The sequence below is a fragment of the Poecilia latipinna genome, unplaced genomic scaffold (genome assembly GCF_001443285.1).
Source record: "Poecilia latipinna isolate Pla-1442-1.1 unplaced genomic scaffold, P_latipinna-1.0 Scaffold61, whole genome shotgun sequence".
NCBI lineage: Eukaryota > Metazoa > Chordata > Actinopteri > Cyprinodontiformes > Poeciliidae > Poecilia > Poecilia latipinna.
Window position 1 is genome coordinate 746361 of NW_015112677.1, and position 25322 is coordinate 771682.

A 25322-nucleotide genomic window follows, 5' to 3' on the forward strand; every position below is an offset into this window, starting at 1 on the left:
AAAAAAAAAAAAATTTTTTTTTTTTTTAAAAATTTAAATTTTTTGCCCAATTTTTTAAAAAAAAAAAAAATATATATATATATATATATATATATATATATATATATATATATATATATATATATAGAACGGTTTCCTCTGATAAAAGGGAGCTAAATGTCATAGCTAAATGTTTAGATTAAAAGAATCATCTACACCTCTCAATAAAATGTGACGCATCAAATGAAATGAGTGAATTTAAAGAATGATAGTAAAATGTAGCAACAGCTACAGATGTCTAGTTCGCCTTGACAAGCAAAAACAGGAAAATCTTTTTCCTTCCAGGCTTTCAGGAAGGAATTCAGCGAGTGAAGCCAAGAAAAACACGACCAGCTGCCAAACTCCTTCAAGAGTCATCTTGAGGGGAAAATAACACAAACCTTCAGGTGATTAATCTCAGCCTGACAACGCTGTGCCCAGATTGTTCAACTCTTTAATGCAAATGTAATCATTTAGATCGCTCCTTTATGATCATGTTATGGGTTAATAATGTGGCTGCTGAAGCTTTCTTCTGTTTTTGTTGCGATTCTTTACATGTGAGGGCGAGAAATTAATTCTGAACTGTGATTATGAGCGTAGAACCTGTCGCTTGTTCTTCTGTTACAAAGAAGCAATTCAAGTAACAGCCTTTTAGTCAAAATGAAAAGAAGCGATTCTTTTCATTGAATCGCTTCTTAAATAATACTCACCATATTTATTTGTTATGAAATGCACCTTGCTGCTCATATTAGTCTCATTGTCGCCTGTGGCCTGAACCCTGACATTGTAGTGGGTGTTTGGTTTCAGGTCCTTCAACCAAACTCCATCTTCACTACCACTCACAGAAACATCTAGAAGAAAACCGTTCTGTTAGGGTCATGAGTGTTGTCTTTAAAAAAGATGTAAAAACATTGGGGGCAACTTACTGTGCTGGAGTCCCTGTGCTTCATAAAAGATTGTGTAAGTATCAACATCATTGCATGGGTTCTGTGACTTCATGTGCCACTTCACAAAGGCACTTTTATCGTCAACTTCCTCAACTTTGACATCAATGTCCTCTGGAACTGCAGGAATAACATTTTCAAAATTGTCAATAACCACAAAAACAATGGGATTCCTCTGCAACTTGCAAAGAGACGCTTTGGTGGCGGTGGGGGTATGTAAATACTTGAGCTTGGATGCATTTAAAAAGTCCACAGTAAATACTTTTTCAGTGACTGGGGTTTCATTTTGAGTAATTATTACATCTTGAATCTCTCAGTGAAGACCCAACTTAACATTCATTCTGGTGATGAGTGTATGCAAACTTCTTAGTGGTACCAATCACATATGTATGTATATTTTGTGCTAATGAAAAATTAATTTGACTTTTACCTCCCATACTGGAGCAGAACGGATTTGCGTGGATGCTGTGCCCCGAGATGTTATTGAAAAGAGGCGTTACTGTAATACTGTATAGTGTTCTGTGCAACAGGCCTGCAGAAATAGACAAAAAATATACATATAAATTGAAACTGAAATGACAAGAAAATGTCGCAACACCTGTAAGGTACATTCGATGACCAAGTAAAGCTGGAAAAATGAGTTTCAAAAAAGTGAAACAAAATAAAATAAAATTACAGCTTAATACATACATGCATCTTATCAGTGCAACGAAAACAAATGGCTTATAATATGAGTCATGCAGGAAGAGACTAGATTTTCTTGTAAAAACATCATCTCATGAATATCAGAAGTCAATCTTCTCAATAAGCCCATCTAAATTGATCAAATCTTCCATGGAAATGCATTACGTAACAGCCTTTAATATGAAATTCCATTAATGAGTCCATTATATTCTCCACTGAGTCAATAATAGATACGCCATTAACTGATTTAATGGCTAAAGTCCTCACACACTTTGATCCATCCTCAAAGTGTGTGAGGATGGATCGCTCACGCACTTTGTCCTTAACACACACTCTAACCTACCAAACAGAGTTGCATTAGTAAATGTGGTCTCCTTCCAGAAGTACCGACATCCATCATGTGTCCAGTCAATTATGTAACTACTGACGGGTTTCTCTGATACGTTCCAGCTGACCTGAATAACGCCTCTCATTCTACTTTTTGTTGTTTTGATGCTCCAAACTTCAGGAAGGCTCGCTGATGATATGAAGACAGAAACAACCAACTAGTCAAGAGACAGGATAAAAATCTTGTTGTTGTTTAAATGTCTACATGTAGCAGTAAAAACTCACCATCTCCAACGGCTGGAACATAAATCGAGTCGAGCAGCGCGCCGCTGTCGGAAACGGTGAGATATAATCTGTGTGAACGGTGGTCCACATCGACATCACAAGATGAGCTGCCACATGAAGTATAGGTGTAATTTCCTGTGGTTGTGTTGTCATTGTATGCAACCTGTTTGACTGCGAATGCCTCTCTACATGTTGAAGGAATGCCCTGGTTTAGAAAGAAGCATGAAATGTTAGACAATGATCCACTTCCAACAAATATTCTCAAAACATTTTTCCTCCTTTCTGTACCTTCCACATGAGATGAACTTTTCTCTTTCCGTTTTTTCCCAGCTCAGCCACCTTTCTCCAAAGTCCCATCCTGATGCGGCTCCCTAAAAACGGTTCGTATAAGTTTGAAATTAATCACGCTTCAACAGAAGGGCAAATGCAAAATTTATGCTGGATTATTTTCATCTCGAGCCAAGAAAAGAGAAAGCCGACGTTCACACCTTGAACTAAGTCCAAAACCACCTCGTTGTCATAGCGACAGCTGTAAAGAAACTGCAATCATGCCTTGAATCAACTGTAAAGCCATGGCTTTCCAAGAAGTGGTTGCAGAATGAAAACGTGGAATGTAAACACATCCTTAAAAGCGTTTAACCTCAACATCTGTGGCTAAACTATGTGGGTAGAACCAAATCTGTTAACATTCAACATGTTTGCGGCTTCGTCAGCATTAAGAATGAATGTGAAATTTGGTAAGATTTAAAAGTCAAGTGACAAATCTCTGCAGTCAAGTCTGATCCTGTGACTTGAGTTTGACTAATTACACGAACACTTTAAAGACGGTTTGGGAATAAAAAGACATGAATGATTTATGTACAGTGTCATCCTGACGTTAGCACACCCTTTTTTTTTTTTTAACCAGACCACACAGTAGGTCAAATAGTTGTGCATAATTGTGAAGTGAAAGAAAATGTATCCTTTGTATGCATCCATTGCTGCAATTACAGCTGCAAGTTTTATGGAGTACGTCTCTCCACCGACTTTGCACTTCTAGATACTGAGGCGGGAATTTACAAAACATTGCAACCTTCTCCTTTTTCGCTTTCATTATTTTGCTTTAATTCTGCCCAGGATTCACAAAGCAGACTGTAATCTGCACGTATTTCGGGCACAAGTGTCTGGGGGAATGATTTCTCCCGTTTTTGTAAAGCCAACAGATATGTATGTTTTTTTTCTCTCTCTCTTTTTATTCCACTTTTACAAGAACGTTTACCAGATCATATTGTCTCTGCACAATCCACAAATATCCAAAAAAATGTGGACTTTAGCAGTTATTTGCTCCACTTGTAATTTACATAGATAATGCCTCATTGCACTGTGGGCACAGAGACACAGACACTGTTTGCTTGATGAAGTTACTTCACAAACAAATCAGCTTTTGCATCTGGTTTCAGAATTGGACATGAACTCGGGTTTGAATCTGTTGCTAAAATTCTTTCATGTTTCTTTTCCTGATGTTCTTAACTTGCTTAATTTATTTAAATATTGCTCTTACTGCTCAGTTTGGTGAGAGCAGTCTTCTCCGTGCTCCACTCGCTCCAAAGTCCCCTTTCAGAGGCACATCGGACTGAAACGTTGTAGTTAATGCAGGATTCCACTTCCTCAATAGTGGCACTGAATCGATTTGTCCACAAAACCTGCAGCAGAAGAAGAAATTATATCGTTTGGTGAGAAAAAATGGCTACAAAAAAATGCTAAATCTTAGAAGCTCATAGCTGTAAGCAATGTTAAAAATGTATTGATCAACACTTTAGTGATTTGGTTAGTTTATAGTCTATGCATTTAGCTTGTTATTGCTTGTCAGCATTTTTAGGAAATAAATGCTGTGAAAGCGAAGAAAGCATTTATCATGTTAAAAGGTATTTTTGTTACTTTGCAATCTGTAAGTCGTAGAATACAAAGCAGTAGATTGAAAATGATGTTTTCTAAGGTTATCTGTCTTTCATTACAAAATGTGTTTGATGACATGAGTATGATATAGCTGTGACAAAAAAGCAACAAGCAGAAAAAAAATACTGCCAGGGGTATACGATATTTTTCAACGACTGTACATACAACTAAAATAAGTATTTCTGTAAGGAAATAGTCATGAATTATCACAGATCCCATAAAAAGACAAAGTGTTCTTTTTCTTCTTTTTTTTTTTTTACCTCTGGGGCTTTGTCAGGCTCTGATGTCTGAAACAAACAAGACAGAAAATGTCTAAATGAGAAAAACAAATTGGTGCTTTAGAAAAACATTTTCAAAACCAAACCCAGCTACGAGTTTCCAAAATGCAGATTTGCATAATCAATTATATATCCGGACAACCCTGCTGTACGTGCAGCAGATGGCTTCTGCTCGCTGCAAGTGGGAAACAGGACCTAGCATGTAGGTTCTAGTTTTTATGTGGGAAAAGTAGTCCCAGTTAACCAAATTACCCTGCAGTTCAACAAGGTTTCATGAATCTTTTGTGATGCTTCAAATAAATTAAAACATTTATCACCAGCATGAACACGTTCGCATCAAATAAATGCATTGTGTCAACACATCTTCAACTTCTTCTATTGCATTTTTCAACACTTTGTCCCCATAATGGGGACACATCCGCATATTACCACACCAGCTGAGCTAATTTATTTCAACCTCCCTTTAACCACAATGTTGTAAGATCTGTAAAGTAGAAATGAACAAATATTAATAATTTACCTAAAATGCTCTGTGCAGGTAACAAATGAGTAGCTTCACATATGACTAACTCTAAGAGCTTTGTTTTCAAGGTTTTGTTTGCTTCATTTGGCACCCAAGAAATTATTCAATGGTCTTATTACTTTATGAAGACCATTTATTTTATTATTTAGCCACAAATAACTGCATTACCTAATTCAGACTTTTAGTTAATACATCAACAAGAGCCAAAACCAAATTCTACCTACCGATTTACAGTGATAATCACTAAGTAGATTTCAATTTTTTCATTGAAATCAGTCAGTCTTTCTGGTGTTATGAAATCTTCTAGCTATGCTTTTCATATCACCATTTTGAAGAGTTCATGTTTGCTTTCCTATTGTCCCTGCACACACACACACACACGCACACACACACACACACACACACACACACACACACACACACACACACACACACACACACACACCACACACACACAATTGTGTTCCTCCTACCTTGTAGTATTTGACTTGACAACGGGGTTCATCCGGGTCCCACTTTACCGACAGATGCTCCGACGAGGGAGTTATCTTCAAATTCTTTGGAGGATTAATTTTCGCTGAGGAAACATGTAGTAATCATCACGACAGAAAATCATTAGGATAAACAGATGCATATTTGTGAAACTTTTAACTGATGTTACTTACTTATGCTATGTGGATCAAACACGTAGGGGTCAGAGTCCGTCTCCCCGTATTGAGTTTTTGCTCTGACTTTAATTGTGTATGAGTTAAAAAAGTACATATAATCAAGTATATCATCTGCCAAACGTGTGGAATTGTGTGTGCAGTTCACTCCTTGCGACTTGCAGATTTCCACCGAGGAATTGCTACAGAAAGAAAAAAATATGTATTAAAACTAATAATTTAACAGCATTTAATTGGCTAAATGAAGACGTGCTTAACGTACTTAAGAATGGTGTAGTTTGTTTGTGAAGAATCCATATGATGCTCCCATGAACATGTGAAGAGCTTAGGCACGCCGTTGGGCTTATTTACATCATAATGCAAGACACATGTGATATTTTTAGGCTTTGCTGCAAAGAAAAAAAAACACGTAAAGACTGTAATGTCATGGCAGAAATGACAAGCAATACTAATCAATAAAATATAGAAGATTTTTTTTTACAATATGTCCTTATAGTGACGCCTCCTAAGAGCTGATCCCCATAAGAGCTGTGACACTGCACAGCTGCGCTTGATTGAGTGAAGTTTCTCAGTGACAAGACAGTGTGTGTTGCGTTTATGGTTTTTGACAGGCTTTCACTGATGTGTTTTCCGTTCAGCATCCAGAAGACTTTGCCGTGATTTGAACAGGACGTTTGGCACACTATCTCAACACTGGAGTTCTGTTCTACGTACAGATCTTTAGGGTAAACGTCACAGATCACATGAGGGCCTGCAGGAAATAAAAATGGAAGGAAAAGTTCACTCATTGTCATGATTCCCATTAACTCTTTAGTTGTTTGCACTAAGCACCCAGCCTTATGTCTCACTGTGTTTTTGAAGAAGGTTTTGAATAATTTCTTGACTTTCCTTTGAATATTATATTTTGAATCCCTACTTGTTTATCTCACCCTGGATTTAATTAGTCTCCTTTTTTTTTTCGAAAATTGTTGGTCTAAATCAGAGCAAAATACATTAATGTTTACAGTGGTAACAGGAAAAAACGTAAGCAAGCCCAACTGATGGGAAGACTTTTGCAAATCACTGTGTTACATCAACAACATATGAAATACTAATCAAACATTAAACACCAATTCCTAATTCTGGGTCAGTACCAAAGCCTCCCAAGTCAAATACATTATTGGTAATAATTGCAAAAATTAACAATAAAAACAAAAATTTCTCTAAGTAGGCACTGTAACTAAGCTTATACTTTTACAAAAACGAATAATTCTCTAAGTAATTAGTGTAACTAAGCTCATAATTTGATTTATTTGTTCACCGTCTTTGCACTCAGATTTGCGTGACACTAAGACAGACTATTTTAAATATGACTCTGCCTTTCACTTTCATTTGAGTTCCTAAGACGGAGCTTTGCTCCTGGCTTCTGGGAAACGATACAGACTCACCCTCAGGGGATTTACATCACAATAGAAATCTGCTAGATTCTACGACAGAAAACAATAATATGAGCGGTGGCAAATAAAACTCCACTGTGTGTGAAGTTTCTTTTCCTACTTTTCTGACCTTTGTGTTTACTCCTGGTCAGCTGCCAATAGCAATGGAAAAAGCAGCTTCATTAGTTTTTGGAAACTAAGAGTTTGCGTGGATCATTTCCAGTTCAAGTGACTCAACTTTGCCTGTTGCAGCTCCATGAGCAAATCCCCTGCAGCCCCTATATTAATATTCAAGCCTCTAGAAAGTTTAAATATGTGTCATGTTATAACCAGGCTTCAATGTATCTTATTGGGATTTCACATGAAAAAAAAACAAACAACAAAAGGCAGCCAATCCTTGTGAAATAAACACAAATATAAAAATGTAGTGTGGATTTACCCCCTATTAATCTGATGCATCTGAATAAAATTAATTGCAAATTCAAACTGAAGTCACCTGATTTCCAGTTCAAGTGACTCAACTTTGTTGCAGTTCCATGAGCAAATCCCCTGCAGCCCTTATATTAATATTCAAGCCTCTAGAAAGTGTCCTGGCCTCAAAGAATCAGACAGATCAGAGATGTTGTGGAAATCTTAAAGCAGAGTTAGCTTACAAAATAATATGTAAAAGCGCTGTTGTTAAGAGACAAGCACAGCTTGGAGACGCAAACCCCCAAAAAGCTTCACAGCAGTTTTGCCAAGAAGACACTGACTCATTATGTATCACCTTTTGAGATTTTCCTTTGAAAAAGTATTTCTAAACTACAGGTGATCAAGATTTTCACTCCACTTCAGATTATGAGTATTGCAGCTATGAAATCAAATAAAAACAAAAAACATAAAATGTAAAACATGAAAACTGGCAAGGAGCTTAGAATGAGATGCAGCTGGTAGATATTTCTTTGTAAAAACGCCAGCACACAAAAGGAAACTGATATTTGATATTTGAATATGAGATAGATAGATAGATAGATAGATAGATAGATAGATAGATAGATAGATAGATAGATAGATAGATAGATAGATAGATAGATAGATAGATAGATACGAAAGGAATGAAAGAATGCATCTTTATTTATCAGAAACGCGGAGTGAACATGAAACCAATAAAGAAAAACCACACACACAAACGGGTTTCCCCCCAAATCTGTCAAACGACTTGTCATCAATTTTTTTAATGATTTGTGTTTTAAACGTTTATTTTTAACTAAAACACGCAAAATAAATAAATAAAAAAAAAAAAAAAAGTTTTTCCTACCTTTGAAAGAGTCGCAGCAGGAGAGAAAGAGAGCCGCAACCACAAAAATCGAAAACAGGGACATATACATAATTTCTCCTTATGTCCAGTTCTCGTGGAAATCGTCGGTAAAGAACTATAACAATAAAAGAGACAAAAGCAGTTGAGTCACATGTACTGAGGCTGTTACAACAGACTGCAACCGTCCACCGACGCGCATTTACTCCACCCGCTCTCAATGTCAGCTAACAGGAACTGAAGCAAACCCTGAAATAAACGGGAGGCATTACCTAACTGGAAACGCTGCAAAGGATAAAGGGAAGTGAAGCAACTTGCGGGCAGCTTTCAAACACTTAAGATAAGACCATCCTCACCCCATTTTCTATTGTATGAATCACATTTGACTTTCTCTGATATACTAATAATACATCTTACTTGCCTCGCGCAGCTATATTTGGATGCAAATTAAATGCGGGGAAAACATTGAGACATCGGAGCAATTGAGTTCAGACTATATTCTTTGCTGGACAAACAGAAAACAAATGGGTCATTTTATGCACTCCAGTAAAGCTTTATACGCTGTTTATTCACCCCATTTAACTTCTGCATTGCAACATGACACTCAGCAATGTTCCAAATTGAACACACATGTTTGATGGTTAGACTCTGGCTGAGCTTGGAACTGGATTATTTTCCTCTGTAAAGTTGTAGTTCGAGTTAAAACCTGTTAGAGATGTTAATGACCAACTGTCATTAACACTCCTCCAAATGAAGCTTAGAGAAAATATATCAGTTATTATCAGTCATGTCATTATGGAGGCCCAAGAGTCAATTCCACTGTCAAGACTTAAGCTCTGAAGGTTAAACTTGATTAGAACAATAGAAAAAACGTTAATATCCTCATGAAACTGATCCGTCTGCGAGATATGAGTCAGTGATTCCTGTTATCTCACACCCTCACTGAAGCGTTACATCAAGCAAACCTTTGAAACGTTAATGTCTTACTGTTGTTCTTATAGCTGTTGCTTTTGAGCGTCAGTTAGCTGATAGCACAAGTAATACTTCTTTTTTCAGCTTTAGCCTCGTAATGGCAGCAACAGAGGTTAAACTCTCCTTATTTTTTCAAATTTCTTCTGAAACTAGTGCAAAAAGTATCAATAATGCGGTGGTTTTTAGATCAGTTTTGTGGTTGTCTTTGTAATTCTCGAATAGGTGTACATACAGGGCAAATTGTACACTTAAGCATTTATTAATATAATCATTTGGTTCGGTTATAGTCTATTCATTTAACTTTTTATTTTAAGTAGTAGCGTATAATGTTATGATAAAGCATTTGTTTGATATGACTAGTACTTAAAGTACAGTGTTCATTTTGTGAGTTTTTTTAAACGAAAAACTGTTTTTTTGAACAATAGTTTCGCCCCATTCACAAGTCAACAAGGCAAACTGCGCGCTGTGTGGGCGGAGTTTGAACTCCAGTGTACTGCTGCGATCCAGTGGAGACACCGCGGTAGGGAGTCATTTCATACAGTATGCACAAATATGTCACCCTATATCAGGATTGGTAACAATGTTTTTTTTTTTAAACCATTATGAGAATATAATAATAATAATAATAATAATAATAATAATAATAATAATAATAGCTCCCTCAAAATTCACAAAAAATCCCTCTTACTGGCCTGATCCAAATAGAATATCATCTGCAAAATGCAAAGATGAATCCTGAGGATCTTAACCCAGACAGCCTCCTCTCTATGACTGCACTCCCAGACTCTGTCCATGAACCATGTGACAAATGACAGTCCTGCCATAGACAAAGTAACACCAGAAAAAGTTTACTTTGTCCAAAAACGTGAACAGAGCCCTTCTTTTGATTCACATGAGGGAAACTCCTCCCTTACTACTTATTAAAAGTTCTACCCAGATTTTGTCCCGGCTGACTGCTAAGGAAGTGTACTTAAATGGTTGTGACCCGGAAGACTTACACAGAAATACTCTTTTTTGTTTGTTCGTTTGTTTATTTTATTTTATTTCTATTCATACTATGTTTTGTGAAAAATATTGTTAAAAATATTGTTAATTAGCTCACTTTTTTCAATATCATACTTAGTATAAAAATACGACACTACAATTTGCACGTGCCATAATCCGCATCATAGACACTATCATTTCCGGGGTAAATTTGTAACTTGTATAGATAACATACCTTGTCGTCCTTGATAACCGGCCCATACATGTCAACGGCAGTGTTAATAGCCGCTGTTGTTGGCGGCGGGGTTCTGCTCCTAATGCGCCGTCTCTTCCCCCGGCGGAAAGCAGTAAAGCTGCTCCAGTATCCGACCGACACCATGCGTGGAAAGACTGTGATAGTGACTGGGGCTAACAGCGGGATAGGGAAGGCCTTGGCCGGGGAGCTGCTGAAGCTTCGCGCCCGGGTCATCATGGCCTGCCGGGACCTGCGGAGCGCCGAGGACGTAGCCCAGGACCTGAGGAGCCAAGCCGGGCCAGAGCAGGGGGAGGTGGTCATCAAGCACCTGGACTTGGCTTCCCTCCGATCTGTCCGGAATTTTTGTGAGGAAATCAACAAGGTAACAATGTGGATAGATGTTTTTTGGTTTATTTACCAGCTGGCTTCCAGTACAATCCATCTATTGTTGTGTTTTGTTAGTGTTGTTTGGTCCAAAAGGAGCACTGTCCGTGGTGCTGAACAAAAGATTGACAGGGATCCGCTTATTTACTTACACATCAGAATTATTTCATTAACATAGACCAGTAAAACAGTCACGCAACCTTGTTTCTGATAAATCTAAAAGTTTAACATAAAATAAGGGATAAATGATTCTGTGTATATTCATCATGTCTGATCAATACACACATAAACAATATAAGAACTGACCATTTAACTGATATGAGTCAGCAATTACTTTCCAGCAGAGAGCAGAATCCCGTTAATTATGACAAATTGTTGACTTTCTGATGGAGAAAACCAGACCCACGCCCTGCCTTACCCCACAGCTTTTCTTAGTCTGAAAACATCAGGTGTACATATGATATTTTTGTAGTATTTACTAAATGGACTTTGGGATCATTAAGATTTTTATTTTTATTTTATTCTTTTTTTTTTTTATTTTTTTGAAAATGTGAGATGGTCTTTGTCTTCTTTTTTGCCCAGTCAGTTTCCTGTTCAATTTATTCAGGTTATTTGCAGTTGTTTATTGATTCGAAACATTTAATTGTGACAAAAAGGGGGTAAAAGATAAGAAAGATTAAGGTGAGTATACTTTCTTTTTGGCCACTGTACTCTAGTGTAATTTATATCACTTTTCTTTCACTGGACAGTAGTTGCCTCTCTTCGCCACTAGATGTCGTCAAATCTCAGTTTGTGGTATTTAAGAAAATAGTATTTCTTCATTTTATTTAATTTGGAAAATGTATACGTTAAGCTTACAATACCCACCATGATATCTACTAAAATTAAATTAATAAAATGAATAAAAATGTAAAATACAACGTGTTCTAGAAATAAGTAATAGTACTGGAATTAGAAGTAGCCTCAAGCCCTCTTCACCTACACTTCCAGTACCAACAGTCTAATTTAGGAAAAACTATAAATAATATGTATTTATTGCATACTTGTTAAGATCTAAATAATCTGAAATTGTAAAATCTAAAATGTTTTCTATGTTTTTGTTGTCAGGAGGAACCTAAGATTGATGTGCTGGTCAACAACGCCGGGATCTATCAGTGTCCCTACACGAAGACAGAAGATGGTTTTGAGATGCAGTTTGGAGTGAATCACCTGGGCCACTTCCTCCTCACTCACCTGCTGCTGGACCTCCTGAAGGCCTCGTCTCCCAGCCGCATTGTCGTCGTTTCCTCCAAACTCTACAAATACGGCCACATCAACTTTGACGACTTGAACAGCGAAGGGAACTACGATAAAGCTTTCTGCTACAGCCAGAGCAAGCTGGCCAACCTGCTGTTCACGCTCAAGCTGGCTCATCAGCTCGAGGGCACGGCGGTCACGGTCAACGCCCTCACCCCGGGGATGGTGAGGACCAGGCTGGGCCGCCACGTCCAAATCCCTCTGCTGGCTAAGCCGCTGTTCCACCTTGCCTCGTTGGTCTTCTTGAAGAGTCCGTTGGAGGGAGCCCAGACGCCGCTCTATCTGGCGTGTTCCCCCGAGGTGGAGGGGGTGTCGGGGAAGTGCTTCGCTAACTGCGAGGAAGAAGAGTTGATGGCCAAAGCTACAGACAAACAGGCGGCCAAGAAACTGTGGGACATAAGCAGGAGGATGGTTGGACTCGCAGAGTGACCACGGGGCCAGTTCTGAGGACCGGACTGTTAGGGAATTAAGTGTTCTTGGACGACTTTGTTAATCCACTTCTGCTTGCAGAATTCATTGTGCAAGAGATGGGTTGTGAAAAATCCTCTTTTTTCTTTTTTTTGGTCCTCCCTGAGGATGAAAACTTTAATGGAAAAACATGTTGTGCCTCTGAAATGGGATAATTAGCAGACTTTGTGCTACATTACAGAACTGATTAGATCTCATATTGTGATTTTAATTTTAAGAGGTGCCTGTTCAAGTAAAGTTTTAAAAGAAGTTTTGCCATAATTTTTTTCATCCAGATAACTCTCACCTCTTTATTTGTGGGGAAGTTAAAAGCAGGGTTAGGTTTTATAGTAATATCCCAGGCTTTTAACTTCTCACAGAGCAGCTCAATCTGTCATCTGAAAATGGAAAGAACATAAAAATTCACAAGAACTGACCATTCAACTAAGCTGACAAAGAATCATTCAGTGAAACAGCCAGGAGGCTTTAATAAATCTGGAGGAGCTGCGGAGATCCGAAGCTTTAATGGGAGAATTTTCCAACAGTACAACTGTTAGTTGTGCTCTCCAAAAATCCAGACTTTTTCACAAAGTGGCACAGAAAAAACTGGGAGATACAAACCCTGCATCATGCTCTGCTCTACTGTGACGGCCTATCATATATAATCCATATTAAATACAACAAACAATCTGGCTCTGGTTTGATAAAATGTAGAAAAGAACATGAATACTTTAAAATAACTGCAGCAAACGTTTCAGTGCAATAAAAGATTTAAAGATACCGTCAGTCTAACTATACATTGCTGAGGATAAGATATTTTGTTCCTATATAACATGACCTTATCAAAGTTCGGAAGCAGACGTCAGGATCAAAGGAACTGGACTCGGTGCGCTCATGAAAGGCGAGCTGAGCCGAGCTGTCACATTTACCTCAACGGCGACGTCTCATTACTGCTTGTGCTCCTCAGATCCTCAGCTGAGTCTTTGTGTGTGCTCAAGTTGTGCGCAGCTTCACCCCGATTTTGCACTGCAAAGCAAGAACAAGCTGAAGGTGGCTGTTTGAACTGATCTCCCCTTAGTGCATTTTTAAGCTTAAATGTTTTTCTGCCACGTCTGTTGGAAGGCTGACGCTGCACCGTGGCGCCCTCTTGTGGATGGATTCAAACTTTACAAGTAAATAACTCTTTTTTTTTTTTTGAATCTCTGCAGGAAGGCCGCCTGAAAGGACATCCATCAACAAGAACAATGAAACTGCTGAACCACAGAAGCGATTAATTTACAAGGCTGCTACTTTAATGAGTTGTTCTTGCCCAAACCAAATCAGCCCCATCAGTCGCTATCACACAAGCCGTTTTAAAGCAGGTTGTTCAGTTGTGAATATAATGTAAAATTTAGTTCTGGTACAACAGAATGAATGTTCCCTTTAAGTGCTAAATAAAGACCATTGACGCCAACTAAACATATCTTACAGTATCTGTTTTTCATTTATGTATCTATTGTTTAGATCAATAATTTAGGAGAAAAATGTGGACATATATTTAGTTTATAATATGCTTAGAACATAAAACACACTGATTGGAGCTAAAAAGTTGTGCATGCTTATCCTTTTTCACTGCTTGCGTTATAAATAATTTAGTCTGTCCAGTTTTACCAGCAACAAATCTTGCCGCAATAAACTAGGTTGGTGCCTAGGCGCTGCTTAGTCAGAAATACCCTCATGAGCTTTTCATTTTTAAATCAGAAAAGCACATTTCGGATTTAAACATCTCAGGTAAATCAATGTTGCCTTGGAAAAAAACAAACAAATCATGGACTGCTACGTCCTCGTTAGCCAAAACAAACGACAAATGCAATATGATTTGTGTCCCTTTCAAGTGCTGAAATCTGAAATGTGTTCATGTCCTTCTAATCAAGCGTCTGCGTAATAACTCAGTGCCAGTAGTGGGAATGGCACTGAAAAGTTTCCATTTATTTTTATTTATCTTCTTAGATTTGCACATTGAAAGTACAGTGTATTTTCTTAGGGTTGTATGCGATAGAAAAATGGTGTATAATTTAAAGTAGGAGGGAGGTGATATTTTTTTGTTTTTTACAAATGGAAAATCTTTTTTACTTTGATAAACTCATGATGGTGTTGGCAGCATGACAGCAGCACACTTAGATTTAATTCCTCAAAAACAAAATTGAAGTTCGAGGGATATTAATACATTTGCAAGGCTCTGTGTGCACCTGACAGGAATATAAATTACCGGGATCTGTCCGTGAATAACACAAAAATAACTTTCCTCTTCGTGTCGAGTTTGCTGATCTTGGCAAAAATCCATCCCTGCAACCCTATTTTTAAATTTACTACAATGATAAAGCTGAGCTTCATGGTGACTCAGCATGGACGTGCCACACTGCTGCAGGAGCCTGAACGATAAAAAGACTCTCTATGGGTTTGGACGGCTTCACCCTGATCAGAAAACAAATAAAAATCGAACTGTTGTTGCAGTCCCTGTGAAAACGGAGTGATGTTCATGTCTTTTTTCAGGCACCCACACTTGATGTTATAATTTGTGCTTTATTAAGAGAACAAAACAACAAAGTATATGACCATGCATCATTGTCTAAGAAACAAACTTACAGAGGCTTAGGTGGGTGTGGGCGTCCAAATCTGAGGTAGAACGGGGGGGAGGGGGGCATGAGAACCTCTCGAAGAGACAACAGAAGTGCAAAAAAAATCTAATAAATAAATACCGACCGCTAAGACAGGTGTTTACATCTCAAAACGTTCCATCAACAACAAGAAATCACACCCATCAATACTGCTAGAAATCAATTAACGGAAGAGTAATGTTCGTTTGTCTTTTAAGGAATTAATTCGGAATCAATTTCTTCATTAAACAGCTCCTCAAAAGGCCGAGATCGTTTCAGCGGATTAAAAACAACGGCCGAAACGAATCTGTGTGCGGCTCATCTCGACTCAAATCTGAGCTCCCAGACATGGCACTGGCAGTTTTTAAATTTATTTACAACTTGCAGGATTATCAATAAAGAACTGCACTTTTCGAATAAATTTGTTGCTAACAACTACTTATAAAATATATCACTCAATTCTTAGTTATTATGCTTTTTTTTATACATTTGAAACGTAAATACGTACACATTCCTATACATTTTAAAATGTCATAAACTCCTCTCTGCCTGTTTCCACCTTAGTTGTGGCTAACTTCTCCCCCCAAAAATATTTGCGATCCTCTGTCGCGTAATCATCTCTCCTAAATGATCTCCACTAGGTTCATCTTTGTGAACCATTTGGCTCCTGGCTGCTTTTCAAACCATTTCCAGCTAAATGGTAGCAGCAACATAACCCAAGTGCACCAAGGCCTTGTGTGTTTAGTCGAATCAAAGGTTTCAACCTCATTTAAAAGTCCTTCAGTTCAGAAGGGTTCCGTAAAGCTGGGCTTTTGTGAGACTGTCCTTCCTTGAAAGCCCCAAAGAGCCAAATTTTTGGTTGTAAGGAGGAGGAGGCGGTGGAGTCGGCGGCGGCTGCTGGCTCGCCTGCGCTGGCATGCTGTGCATCTCAACCTGATAGTGCTGCAGCTCTGCGGCCATCTCCAGGGACCTCTGATGGAGGGACTCGGTGGAGCTGTTGGGACTGGGGTCAACGTACTCCGTGCTCTGGCCTCCAGCTGCAACGTTGCCCTCCCTGTCTTTGGAGCTCCCTGAGTGGTAGAGGCTGTGCTCTGACCCCTGGCTGTCCTCACTCTGGTACAGATGGGCTTGGCTATGTGCTTGCCGCAGTCCAGGGCTGCATTCGGGGCTGGTGGCGACCCACACCGGGTCCATGGCATCTGCGCCGTGATGGTAGTAGTCAGCCCCCTCCTGGAAGCTGCTGTACAGCGGACCAAGGCGGATTTTGGCGGGGCGGACAGAAAAGTGCTGCTCTGAGAAGCTGTAAGGCGAGGCTCTGCCTGGACTGCAGTACGAGTGGGCGCTTAAGTCTTCAACACTAAGCTGTCTCCATCTACCAATCAGTTCCTCCTCCTCGGGGGCTAAAGTGCTGCCTCGGCGACTGTCTCCGTAAGCGACACTTGGGGAGGAAGATGGAGGCAGAGGCTCGTACGGCTCACTGAAACAGGAGGACATGGTGCGGCTGTAGACCGGCGAGCTGCCGTTCTGATGGTGGCCCAGCTCAGTCTGTTGGAAAGGGTGAGTGTTCCCAAAGCTCCCTGGACTGTCCCTCTCCCAGGATGAGTCACTCTTTCTCTCATAGTCCCCTGCATCTCTCCATTCCATGTAGAGCGATTGATGACGCGGTGAGGAAGCTGCACTGCTGGGTGGGTCATTGCCTTTGTCTTCCGAGCCACCTCCACTGAAGCTGGAGTAAGAGCTGGAGCCTCCAGCTAACGCTGCAGGGAACTTGGGGAAATGCTCCTGGGAGAAGCCAGCCTGCAGTCCCACAGAGCCCTCCTCCGGTGTGCTGTCGGTGGAGTTCTGCGGTCCGTACAGGAACGTCCTGTGGCCGTGCACGTCCATGCTGGGCCTCCTCTCGCGGTGACGGTCGTCGGGGCAGTACAGAGCCGTGTCGCTGCTGTACAGGTCGGATTTGTAGGCCGCTCTGAGCCCCAGGCGCTCTCCTGGCCCGAGTCTCTCCAGAATGAACGTATGGTTCTGGGCTTGGGGGCTGGGGGAGCGGGACGCCTGGCTGCTGCTGCAGGCCTCATCTGGCTTTTCAAGCACGTTGGCAATGAGGGAAGTAGAGTCAGGGTAGTCGTGGCAGAGAGGAGACTCTTCCAGATGCATGGTCAGGCGCTCCTGAAAGTCAGCAGGAAGCTGCAAAAATTCAAAGGAAAAGAGACATTCAGAGGAGTATATGGGATAGATGTGTCCGGCACTCATGTATTGAGATGGTTCTCAATTATGAAGTCAGAAAACTTGGAACACAAATAATATTTAGTCTCCTAACACCCACTAGAATTGTTATAATTAAAAAGTCTATCATGCTGAGCATATTAACAACTCCTTCAGGTTTGCTGGAGGTCACACTGAGTAATAAGCATGGAGTTATTGCCATCAGGCTTTCGGGATCACGTTGTCGAGTCGGTAATGTTCTGCATCATTCTGGTGTGTGCAGTTTTCCAAGGTGAGCTCAGTTTGACGTTGCTAATAAATCATATTTCTAACAGTTTTTTTCACCCCCTCCGGCACTCGAAAGTGCTTCCCCCTATAGAGCACCTCCTGAAAGAGCTCTCCGTGAATATCGACAGAACACCTTTTGGTCCAAACAAAATCAATATTTACATTTTTCCTTCTGTAATGAATTTCCTTTCGTGGAGGTTTCAGATCTTTAAAACATCCTCGCTGTACAAAGCACATCTTTTATCAAAGTAGCGGCATCCTAAAAGCAAACTTTTAAACAGCTTAGCCATCCATGCGCACCCTAGTGAAGTTGGTATCTTTCATAGATCTTATTCAAATACACATGCCGTTAGAAGAAGTGTGAGAGTTTGGCATTGGATTTTCCATCTTTGGCAATATAATGTCCTTTGTCACCAATGAATCAACAGTTGGTGTATTGGAACCAGAGCCAGACCCTCTGGGTTGGCCTGATGACCAAATGTTCCCCAACATTTCCCTCACAGATGTCAAGATAATTTAAATAGACCTCTCTAACCTGGCTCATCCTAAAACTGCCAACTCATATGGTCAGAGGTTTGCATCCAGTCATCATAAATCTGGCAATAATGTCGCATTAATTTGAGGTTTGTCATAATTTGTTTGAATTGTTTATTTTCCAGTGTGGAATGACTGTGCTGTACACAAATGTCATGATTCTTGAATATGGGAATTGGGAGCATAATTTTGAATTTATCATCTAAAAAAGGATCCTAATTATCCATACAGGTTCAAAATTATACATACGACCCCCACTAAAACTCGGCATGTCTTTGCGATCTCCGTCTTGCAACTCCTGCAGCCACTAAGACGTAGAAGGCATCGTTTGGAACAAAAAGGTTTTTTGAGTTATTATTGGGAAGTATATGAATAACTCTATTCTTTTTTTCAGCTGTTATTAAAATGCAAAATGAAACAGATGAATTATTTTAGTGCTTCTGAGAGATGTTTGTCTCATTTCCCATCAGAAACCAATATTTCAGCTGAACAAAACCAGTTTTTAATCCTAAATTTGTCAGGGGTGCAGATCATTTTTTCAGAAATGAAGGAAACCAAAGGGTTTGTGAAGAAGAACTCAGAAGGGTTGACAGATCTCCTATTCTGAAGGCTTCAGCACATCTACGGTGTGTGATGCCTTCATGGTTTTGTTCTATTGTCTAGCTCTTATTCACCTCATCGCACTTCGGTACAGTCTGTCCAATAATGTGCATGAAGCACAGTTCCTCCTCAGTCTGTGTGTTTTAGCTGTAAATATGCTTGTCTTGCTGATTGCATCGACCCTCTGTAATCACTTCATCACACCTTCTATCTGGGAAGCTCATTCACCGTTATATAAGTCTGTCAATAGGGGGCCATGACTGCCTCGCCTGGTGGCTCAAAGGTGTGAAGCAGCTGTCTTGTTCCTCTCTAAAAGCACAAAAACTCTGTACCTCAAACTGAAGTGTTTTGTGAAAGAGATAAACGATCAAATTATTTGATAGAGTGCATCCTGGGGTGCAAATGATCACTCTTCTACCTGTCAAGCATGGCGGTGAAAAGACATGAATCGAGGTGACCGCCTGCAGGTTTCTCAGCTTCATCTCAAATCAGTGAAAGCTTTTACATACACTGAAAACCCACAAAATCTTACAAAGTATTGTTCATCTAATTTCTGGTACAAATATTTTAGTACACTTAATATAAGTCAAAACCAACTTTACAAGTAAGTTTTCAGCAAGACAGAGGAGCATATTTAAGTCCAGTAAGTCCTTGATATTGATGAAAAAGTACTAGTTCCACCGGCAGAACGTTTCTCTTCTAACGTGGGAACAATATCTTGTTGTAAGTGGAATAATCTGCTAGTGCCGCTGGCGTTTTAAAATCAATATCAGGGAATTACTGATTTAAAACAAGCTTCTATTTATCTTGCTGAAAAGTTACTTCTAAGTTGGTTCTGTCTTATTTCAATCAGTCAAATATTTGCTCTAGAAAATAGGCAGAAATACTTGGTAAGATTTTGTGGTTTTGCAGTGTAACAGAGGGTTCTGACAAACACAGTGATCCTAAACTGTAACTGCCCAGAAGAGACAGACCGAATGATACCAGAACCTTGATGGTGGCTGTAAGGTATGGTACGGTCCATTCTGTCTTAATCCAGGATTAGCCGTCTCTGTTTATGCAGAAAGTGTGTCAGTTTGTCTATTTTATAACTTAAGCATTTACTCAGCCATTGTTTGCAGCAACCTTGTTTCTGAATAGAAAAAAGTCATCTTCTCTTCCAGCCTCCAAAGAAGATGAGAATATGTTGTCCATGAAAGACAAATAGAGTCGCATTTCTCAGAAGAGAAAGCCACTGTTCTAATTTGAGCATTTCTCAGAATGAAAGCTTCCATCATCTATCTGTGAGCTCACCATTGCAACAAGTAATAAGTTAACTGCGGTGCATCATCGCCAGCAATCTAGTCAGTTGTTCCTAAATGGCTAAAAGAGAAAAGCCAATTATAACTTTCTATTTAAAAAAAAAAGATAGGCAATTTAGCAAAACATGAGGACAGTTTATCATAACAGTTTGATTGCAACCAAGCAAAATGCAGATTAATTACTGCCCACACTTTTTTTTTCTCTGCTAGTGTTTTTTTTTTGTTTTTTTTTTATAGAAGATGCCTTAAAGCTTAATATGAAGCGAGCCTTTCACACCCTTGCTTGTACTTGTTTTTGCAGCCAAACAAACAGCTAAAGCACTTCTGCGGGCGCTGAAGAGCCGCGGCATTTCTCAAAAAATGCAGCTCCAGCATCCATCAATATTCTTTCAATTAGCTTCCACCCACAGGACCAGCAGACCGGCGGACGGCCAGAGAAAGCACACACGACCTCTGACCCCCCCTCTTGCTGTTTGGCCCGAGAGGCTACTGTAGCTTGACTGTTTCTCACTTCATGAGAAACCTTTGCCAGAGCTCAAGCTCCACTGCTCGGTTTACTGAAAACATGCTGTTGGTATTTTATGAGTCTTGCGCAACCGGAATGGATTTTGCATCGATATTTTTATGCAGTCACATCACCACACGCTTTAACCTTGTAGACATGCGCCAGCTTTCCCTGTGACATATAGGGAAAAGGCACGAGGCCCACGGCTGATGCAGCAGAAAGCCGAGCCAAGCTGGTTGAGTGTTTAAAGCGCTCATCAATACTCGCATGCACTCTTTTCACAAGCAACAGCAGGATTGTATGATGAGGCTGCAGTGCGCTCCCCAGCCCCATTTTGCAGCACACTGTAGTTTTTGCCTCATCTGTCCTTCACATTGCCTGACAATGTGCCTTGAAGTCGTTCCCCTGCTGATGAGCACCTAACAAACCTTGCATCTCTTGTTTTATATATAGCTCAAATGCACGTTGCACAGCAGGGAGGATAATTAAAGTCCTATGGGTTTCATTTTTGAAGCGTAATTCAGATTTCTTTAATGAATAATCTCCAGCAACAAAAGTAGACAAATAGCAATGTTATACTTATTGTCACTTCTGGAAAACATAAATAAATAAAGTCTTGTAACAAATTCATCTTTCTCCAATAAGAGATGAAGGCCTCCGATAAAATCACCAGAACCAAAACAGTTGGTATCCTGAACAATTGGAAAACAAATGGAAATATAGCATTACTTGATTGATTTACTTCTTTAAAGTTCAGAAAGTCTGGGATTTTTCAGTTTGGGTTTCTGTTTGCTTGGATGAACTTTAACTTGAGACAGGGAGCCATTCCTCTTAACTGGATGATGACACTAAATTATCTTGACACCAAATGAAAAGAATGGTAAAGGAGGACGATAAATCTCCAAAACTCACTGATGACTGTGGCAAAGATTGTCTTTTTAGTTTCAGGTGTGATGCTAAGAGGCATTATGTTTTTGCTACTTGGTTCTGTTGAACCAGAAATGGATGTTATTTTTTTTTCCTTATTTTGAATTTTGTACATAAGTACATTAATTGCTTTATCTAATGCACTTTTTTATATTGATTACTGAAATTCAAGATCACACGAGTTCAAAAAAAACAACAAAAAAACAGACAGATTAAAGTTGCTACCACAACCACTGAATGCTACCAAGATAAGATAGCAGTGTGTTTAGGAGGCATTCCAGCAAAAAAGTCTTCTCTGTCCTATTTCACAATTGTAAACGTGTCCAGATGCTAAACTCAAGTTGGACTGCAACTGGAGCAGTAGTGCGCTTTCGTCATATTAGACTAAAGTCTGTTTTACAAAACATTTTCGTCGTCAACCTACAAAAACTATCCGCTTCTGGACATGCAGAAAACTGGAGAAAATGCATAAAAGTGCTCAGCTGTGAGTTTTTAGAAGTGGAGCCGGCAGTGATGACAGGAGGCGTGGCGCAGCTCTCAACTGAACGCTGAACTCTACACATAAAATCGAAATCCCTGAAATCCCTACGTCACTATTATTAAAACAATAGTGGCAGGCAACTTCAGAGTTGCAATTCTGGTGGAGCAAATGCATTAAAAATTAATAATCTATGTCATCTTTTAATGCTTCATGTTGGCAACGGTTTCCAAGTCTTTTTCGTGATTTAAAAACCTGCAGCTGTCCGGTCGCACAAGCCATACATTATGATATTACTCCTTCGACCTCTGCAGCTGGTGTGTCCTTACACAGGTCTAAAACCGGGTTGTAACTAAACTGCACCTGGCAATTCAGAGACGTAACAGTTGGAAACTGACGTCAGCTCGCTCCCCACATCGGTCCTTTTATAAAGCTCAGCAATGCCAAAAAGACGCTTTAATCCCGCAGTAACTGTTTTTTGGCAAAGAAACACTTCTAATGAATCTGGTGCGACTTGAATTATGAGCGCGTGTATAGGATCCTCGTGCCTTCTGTTAAGCATGGTGAAAGTTCTGTGATGCTGTGGGCCTGTGCATGACATCATGAATTACTTAAAACACCGGGAGATTTTAAATAGAAAACAACAACAACAACAATGGGCTGCCACTTGGTCCTTCAACAAGATAATATTCCAGACAGAAATGTTTTATCAGGCACAAAATCAACTTTATTTTAGAGTCAGTTGCTGGATTTTACAAGACAGATCCCTGCAACTTTGTTAGATATAATAAGAGAGGACTAATTGTTGTCCTATTGATAAAACAGGGCTGCGCAAAGTATTACCAGCACAGATGTCGGTAAGTGTTAACAAGTAAATATATGTTCTAGCCTTTAACATTTTATTTCTCTAAACTTAAAAAAATAAATAAATAAATAAACTGCTGCACAGAAAGATCCCTACCTTTTTGGACCTTTATGGTTGCCTTTATAATTTAATGTTGTGAATCTTCCAGTAAGTATGTCATAAATCCTCTTTATAGTTTGTTAAAAATGATTGCATTTTGTCTAAATTGTCCCCCCAACTACAAGGAGTGATTATATTCAATCAAATCAGGAGAGAATCAGCAACAATTAAGTGATGATGGAGCCATAAAGCACATAGGAAATCTATTTAATGTTTAGTAATAGAGCGTTTACTGCAGCTGCCACTGTGATTGAAAACGCTGCATTGTTGCACCTTTTCCCTTTTTAGTCAAAACATTACTTGCCTCCAATTTAAGGGCCTGCATTTTGTGAGTTTTCAAACAGCAATAATAACTTAATAAGTTTGCAGGTAATTATTTTTCTTAATTACCTACTGTATGTGCACAACTGCAGAGCTGTAGTCTAATTTTTATTTTTTATTTTTGGTGTTTCAGGTGATCCACAATGCTGAGCACTATTTTTCACAGCTAAACAGATCTAGGAGAGTATGAGCTAATGTCAGTACCTTTTCCATGCCTTGGAGCTGTTTAATATTTTTAAACTTTGCTTCTTTCATCGCTCAGAGGTGAAGGTTATTCAGGCAAATAACCTTCGGCTTTAATTCTCCTGCAGCGCCTCAGTCGCTGCTGCAGCAACTTCCTGTTCGTGTCCTTCTGCCAACTCTCTTATCTTTCCTGGCTTTCTCAGGGCAAAAACGACCTTCTCATTACAGTCAAGACAGCAATTTCTTTCTTTCTTTTTTTTGCCTAAATTTCAGCCCCGGCAGTATTCTTAAAACCACTCACTCATTCAATGCAGCTTAAATGGAAATATGTTTTTTTTTTTCCCTCCTTCTATATCCACTCATCCACTTGATGTCAAATGTCAGCACCAAAAGCTTTCATAGTTTTTTTTTTTTTTTTTTTTCGTGTGCATAAAAAGGGACAAAGGTTTTGAACTGCGTGAAAAACAGTGGGAGCTGTTAAAAATAGGTTTTGGGAGAGGGTAAAGGACAGGTGGTTCAAGGAAAGCTTCGCGATTGAAGCTGGTGAGAGTGGGTGGAGGTCTCACCTCGGAGAGCTGGGCTCTGTACAGAGACTTGTTGCACTGCAGCAGCTGAACAGCCAAGTTACAGTCTTTTCTGTACAGCTCCTGCGGAGGCAGAACACGGACAAAACCAAAAGATTAATAAAAAGAAAAACGTATTTGTATCATGTTTTGCTTTTTTTTTTAAAAATGCTTTTTACATGCATTTATAATAATAAACTGTATTTAAGCACAGCTGTGGAAAATTTGTAGCTATTTATTTCATGCACAGAATGTTACGTAAGGTTAGATGACTTGGGCATATTTTGCACTTTTCTTCTAATTTGCTTGTGTTTGGCTAAATAGTGATGAAAAATCCCATTCTGTATGCCATAAACTGGGGAGAAAAAAAAGTGTTTGCACATTTCGGAACCTCCAAATTCATTCATTCAGAAATAGTAACTGGGAGTTTTCTATCCTTCAGCTAAAGCCCACCCAGTATCACTCAGAGTCTCTGAATTTCCTAATGGTATTTTCCTGTTTTAGATTTTTCTTTAAAGGCTGATGATTGAAACTTGTCCTGCAGACTGGTGTTTTCATGTATTTTTAATAAAATCCCCTCCTATTTACACATGGTTGTAAAACCTGATGCTAGTTTGAGAGCTTTAATGAAATGTCGTCTCCCCACTTTGCTCACACCTAGGAAATAAACACTATCGCCACGTCCTGAGATTGGAAATGAAATTCATTTGCAGTCTAAGGCTGCAATCTACGTCTGCATAGGAGAACAAAACTCTGCAGCAAAGAATAGATTGAAATTCATGGAATGAACCACAGAGTTTAAAAAACCCCAAAGGAAACAATATTTTTCTCAAAATTTGTGTTAATTTTTCATATGAAGTGTCCGCCACATTTATCAGCACCTCTGTAAAATGTTTAAAAAAAAAACAAAACCATTAAAATAAATTCAACACAACCATATCCTGTAGTTAATGTAAGTATTTTCAGCTAAGCTTAAGCATAATTGAGCATTTGATTCTTCCGCATCTGAATGCTTTTATTGGGCACTTAATACTCGTAGATTGACTATTACTGCAGTTCTGATTGGTCAACTTTTTACAGACTTTTTTTTCACTGAAAAAATCCAGAGTAAAATTTTTGAACAGAACAATGTCTCAA

The 25322-nt window shown here is 39.3% G+C and overlaps 3 protein-coding genes across 7 annotated transcripts in view; 1 reads left to right on the plus strand and 2 right to left on the minus strand.

Annotated features, from left to right (window-relative positions):
• LOC106962897 (interleukin-31 receptor subunit alpha-like) overlaps positions 1 to 8830 on the minus strand; it is a 17102-nt gene extending 8272 nt beyond the window's left edge. The window contains 13 exon segments of the mRNA XM_015057530.1: positions 729 to 869; positions 945 to 1082; positions 1393 to 1494; positions 1990 to 2163; positions 2259 to 2463; positions 2547 to 2629; positions 3799 to 3940; positions 4454 to 4480; positions 5468 to 5571; positions 5660 to 5841; positions 5922 to 6129; positions 6132 to 6410; positions 8372 to 8830. Of these exon segments, the coding sequence (XP_014913016.1) occupies positions 729 to 869; positions 945 to 1082; positions 1393 to 1494; positions 1990 to 2163; positions 2259 to 2463; positions 2547 to 2629; positions 3799 to 3940; positions 4454 to 4480; positions 5468 to 5571; positions 5660 to 5841; positions 5922 to 6129; positions 6132 to 6410; positions 8372 to 8441 (1855 nt within the window). The 5' untranslated portion in view covers positions 8442 to 8830.
• Positions 8831 to 10514: 1684 nt separating this feature from the next.
• Positions 10515 to 14146, plus strand: rdh14b (retinol dehydrogenase 14b). The gene is made up of 2 exons (XM_015057595.1): positions 10515 to 10941; positions 12051 to 14146. Exons 1-2 carry the CDS (start codon positions 10588 to 10590, stop codon positions 12666 to 12668), a joined length of 972 nt encoding a protein of 323 aa, XP_014913081.1. The 5' UTR covers positions 10515 to 10587; the 3' UTR covers positions 12669 to 14146.
• Positions 14147 to 15228: 1082 nt separating this feature from the next.
• Positions 15229 to 25322, minus strand: part of si:dkey-174m14.3 (brain-enriched guanylate kinase-associated protein) — a 34352-nt gene continuing 24258 nt past the window's right edge. For all 5 annotated transcript variants that reach the window (XM_015057563.1, XM_015057581.1, XM_015057572.1 and 2 more), the window contains 2 exons: positions 24189 to 24269; positions 15229 to 17503 (listed from right to left, as the gene is read on the minus strand). In XM_015057563.1, the coding sequence (XP_014913049.1) occupies positions 16103 to 17503; positions 24189 to 24269 (1482 nt within the window). In that variant the 3' untranslated portion in view covers positions 15229 to 16102. The remainder of the gene's footprint in view (positions 17504 to 24188; positions 24270 to 25322) is intronic.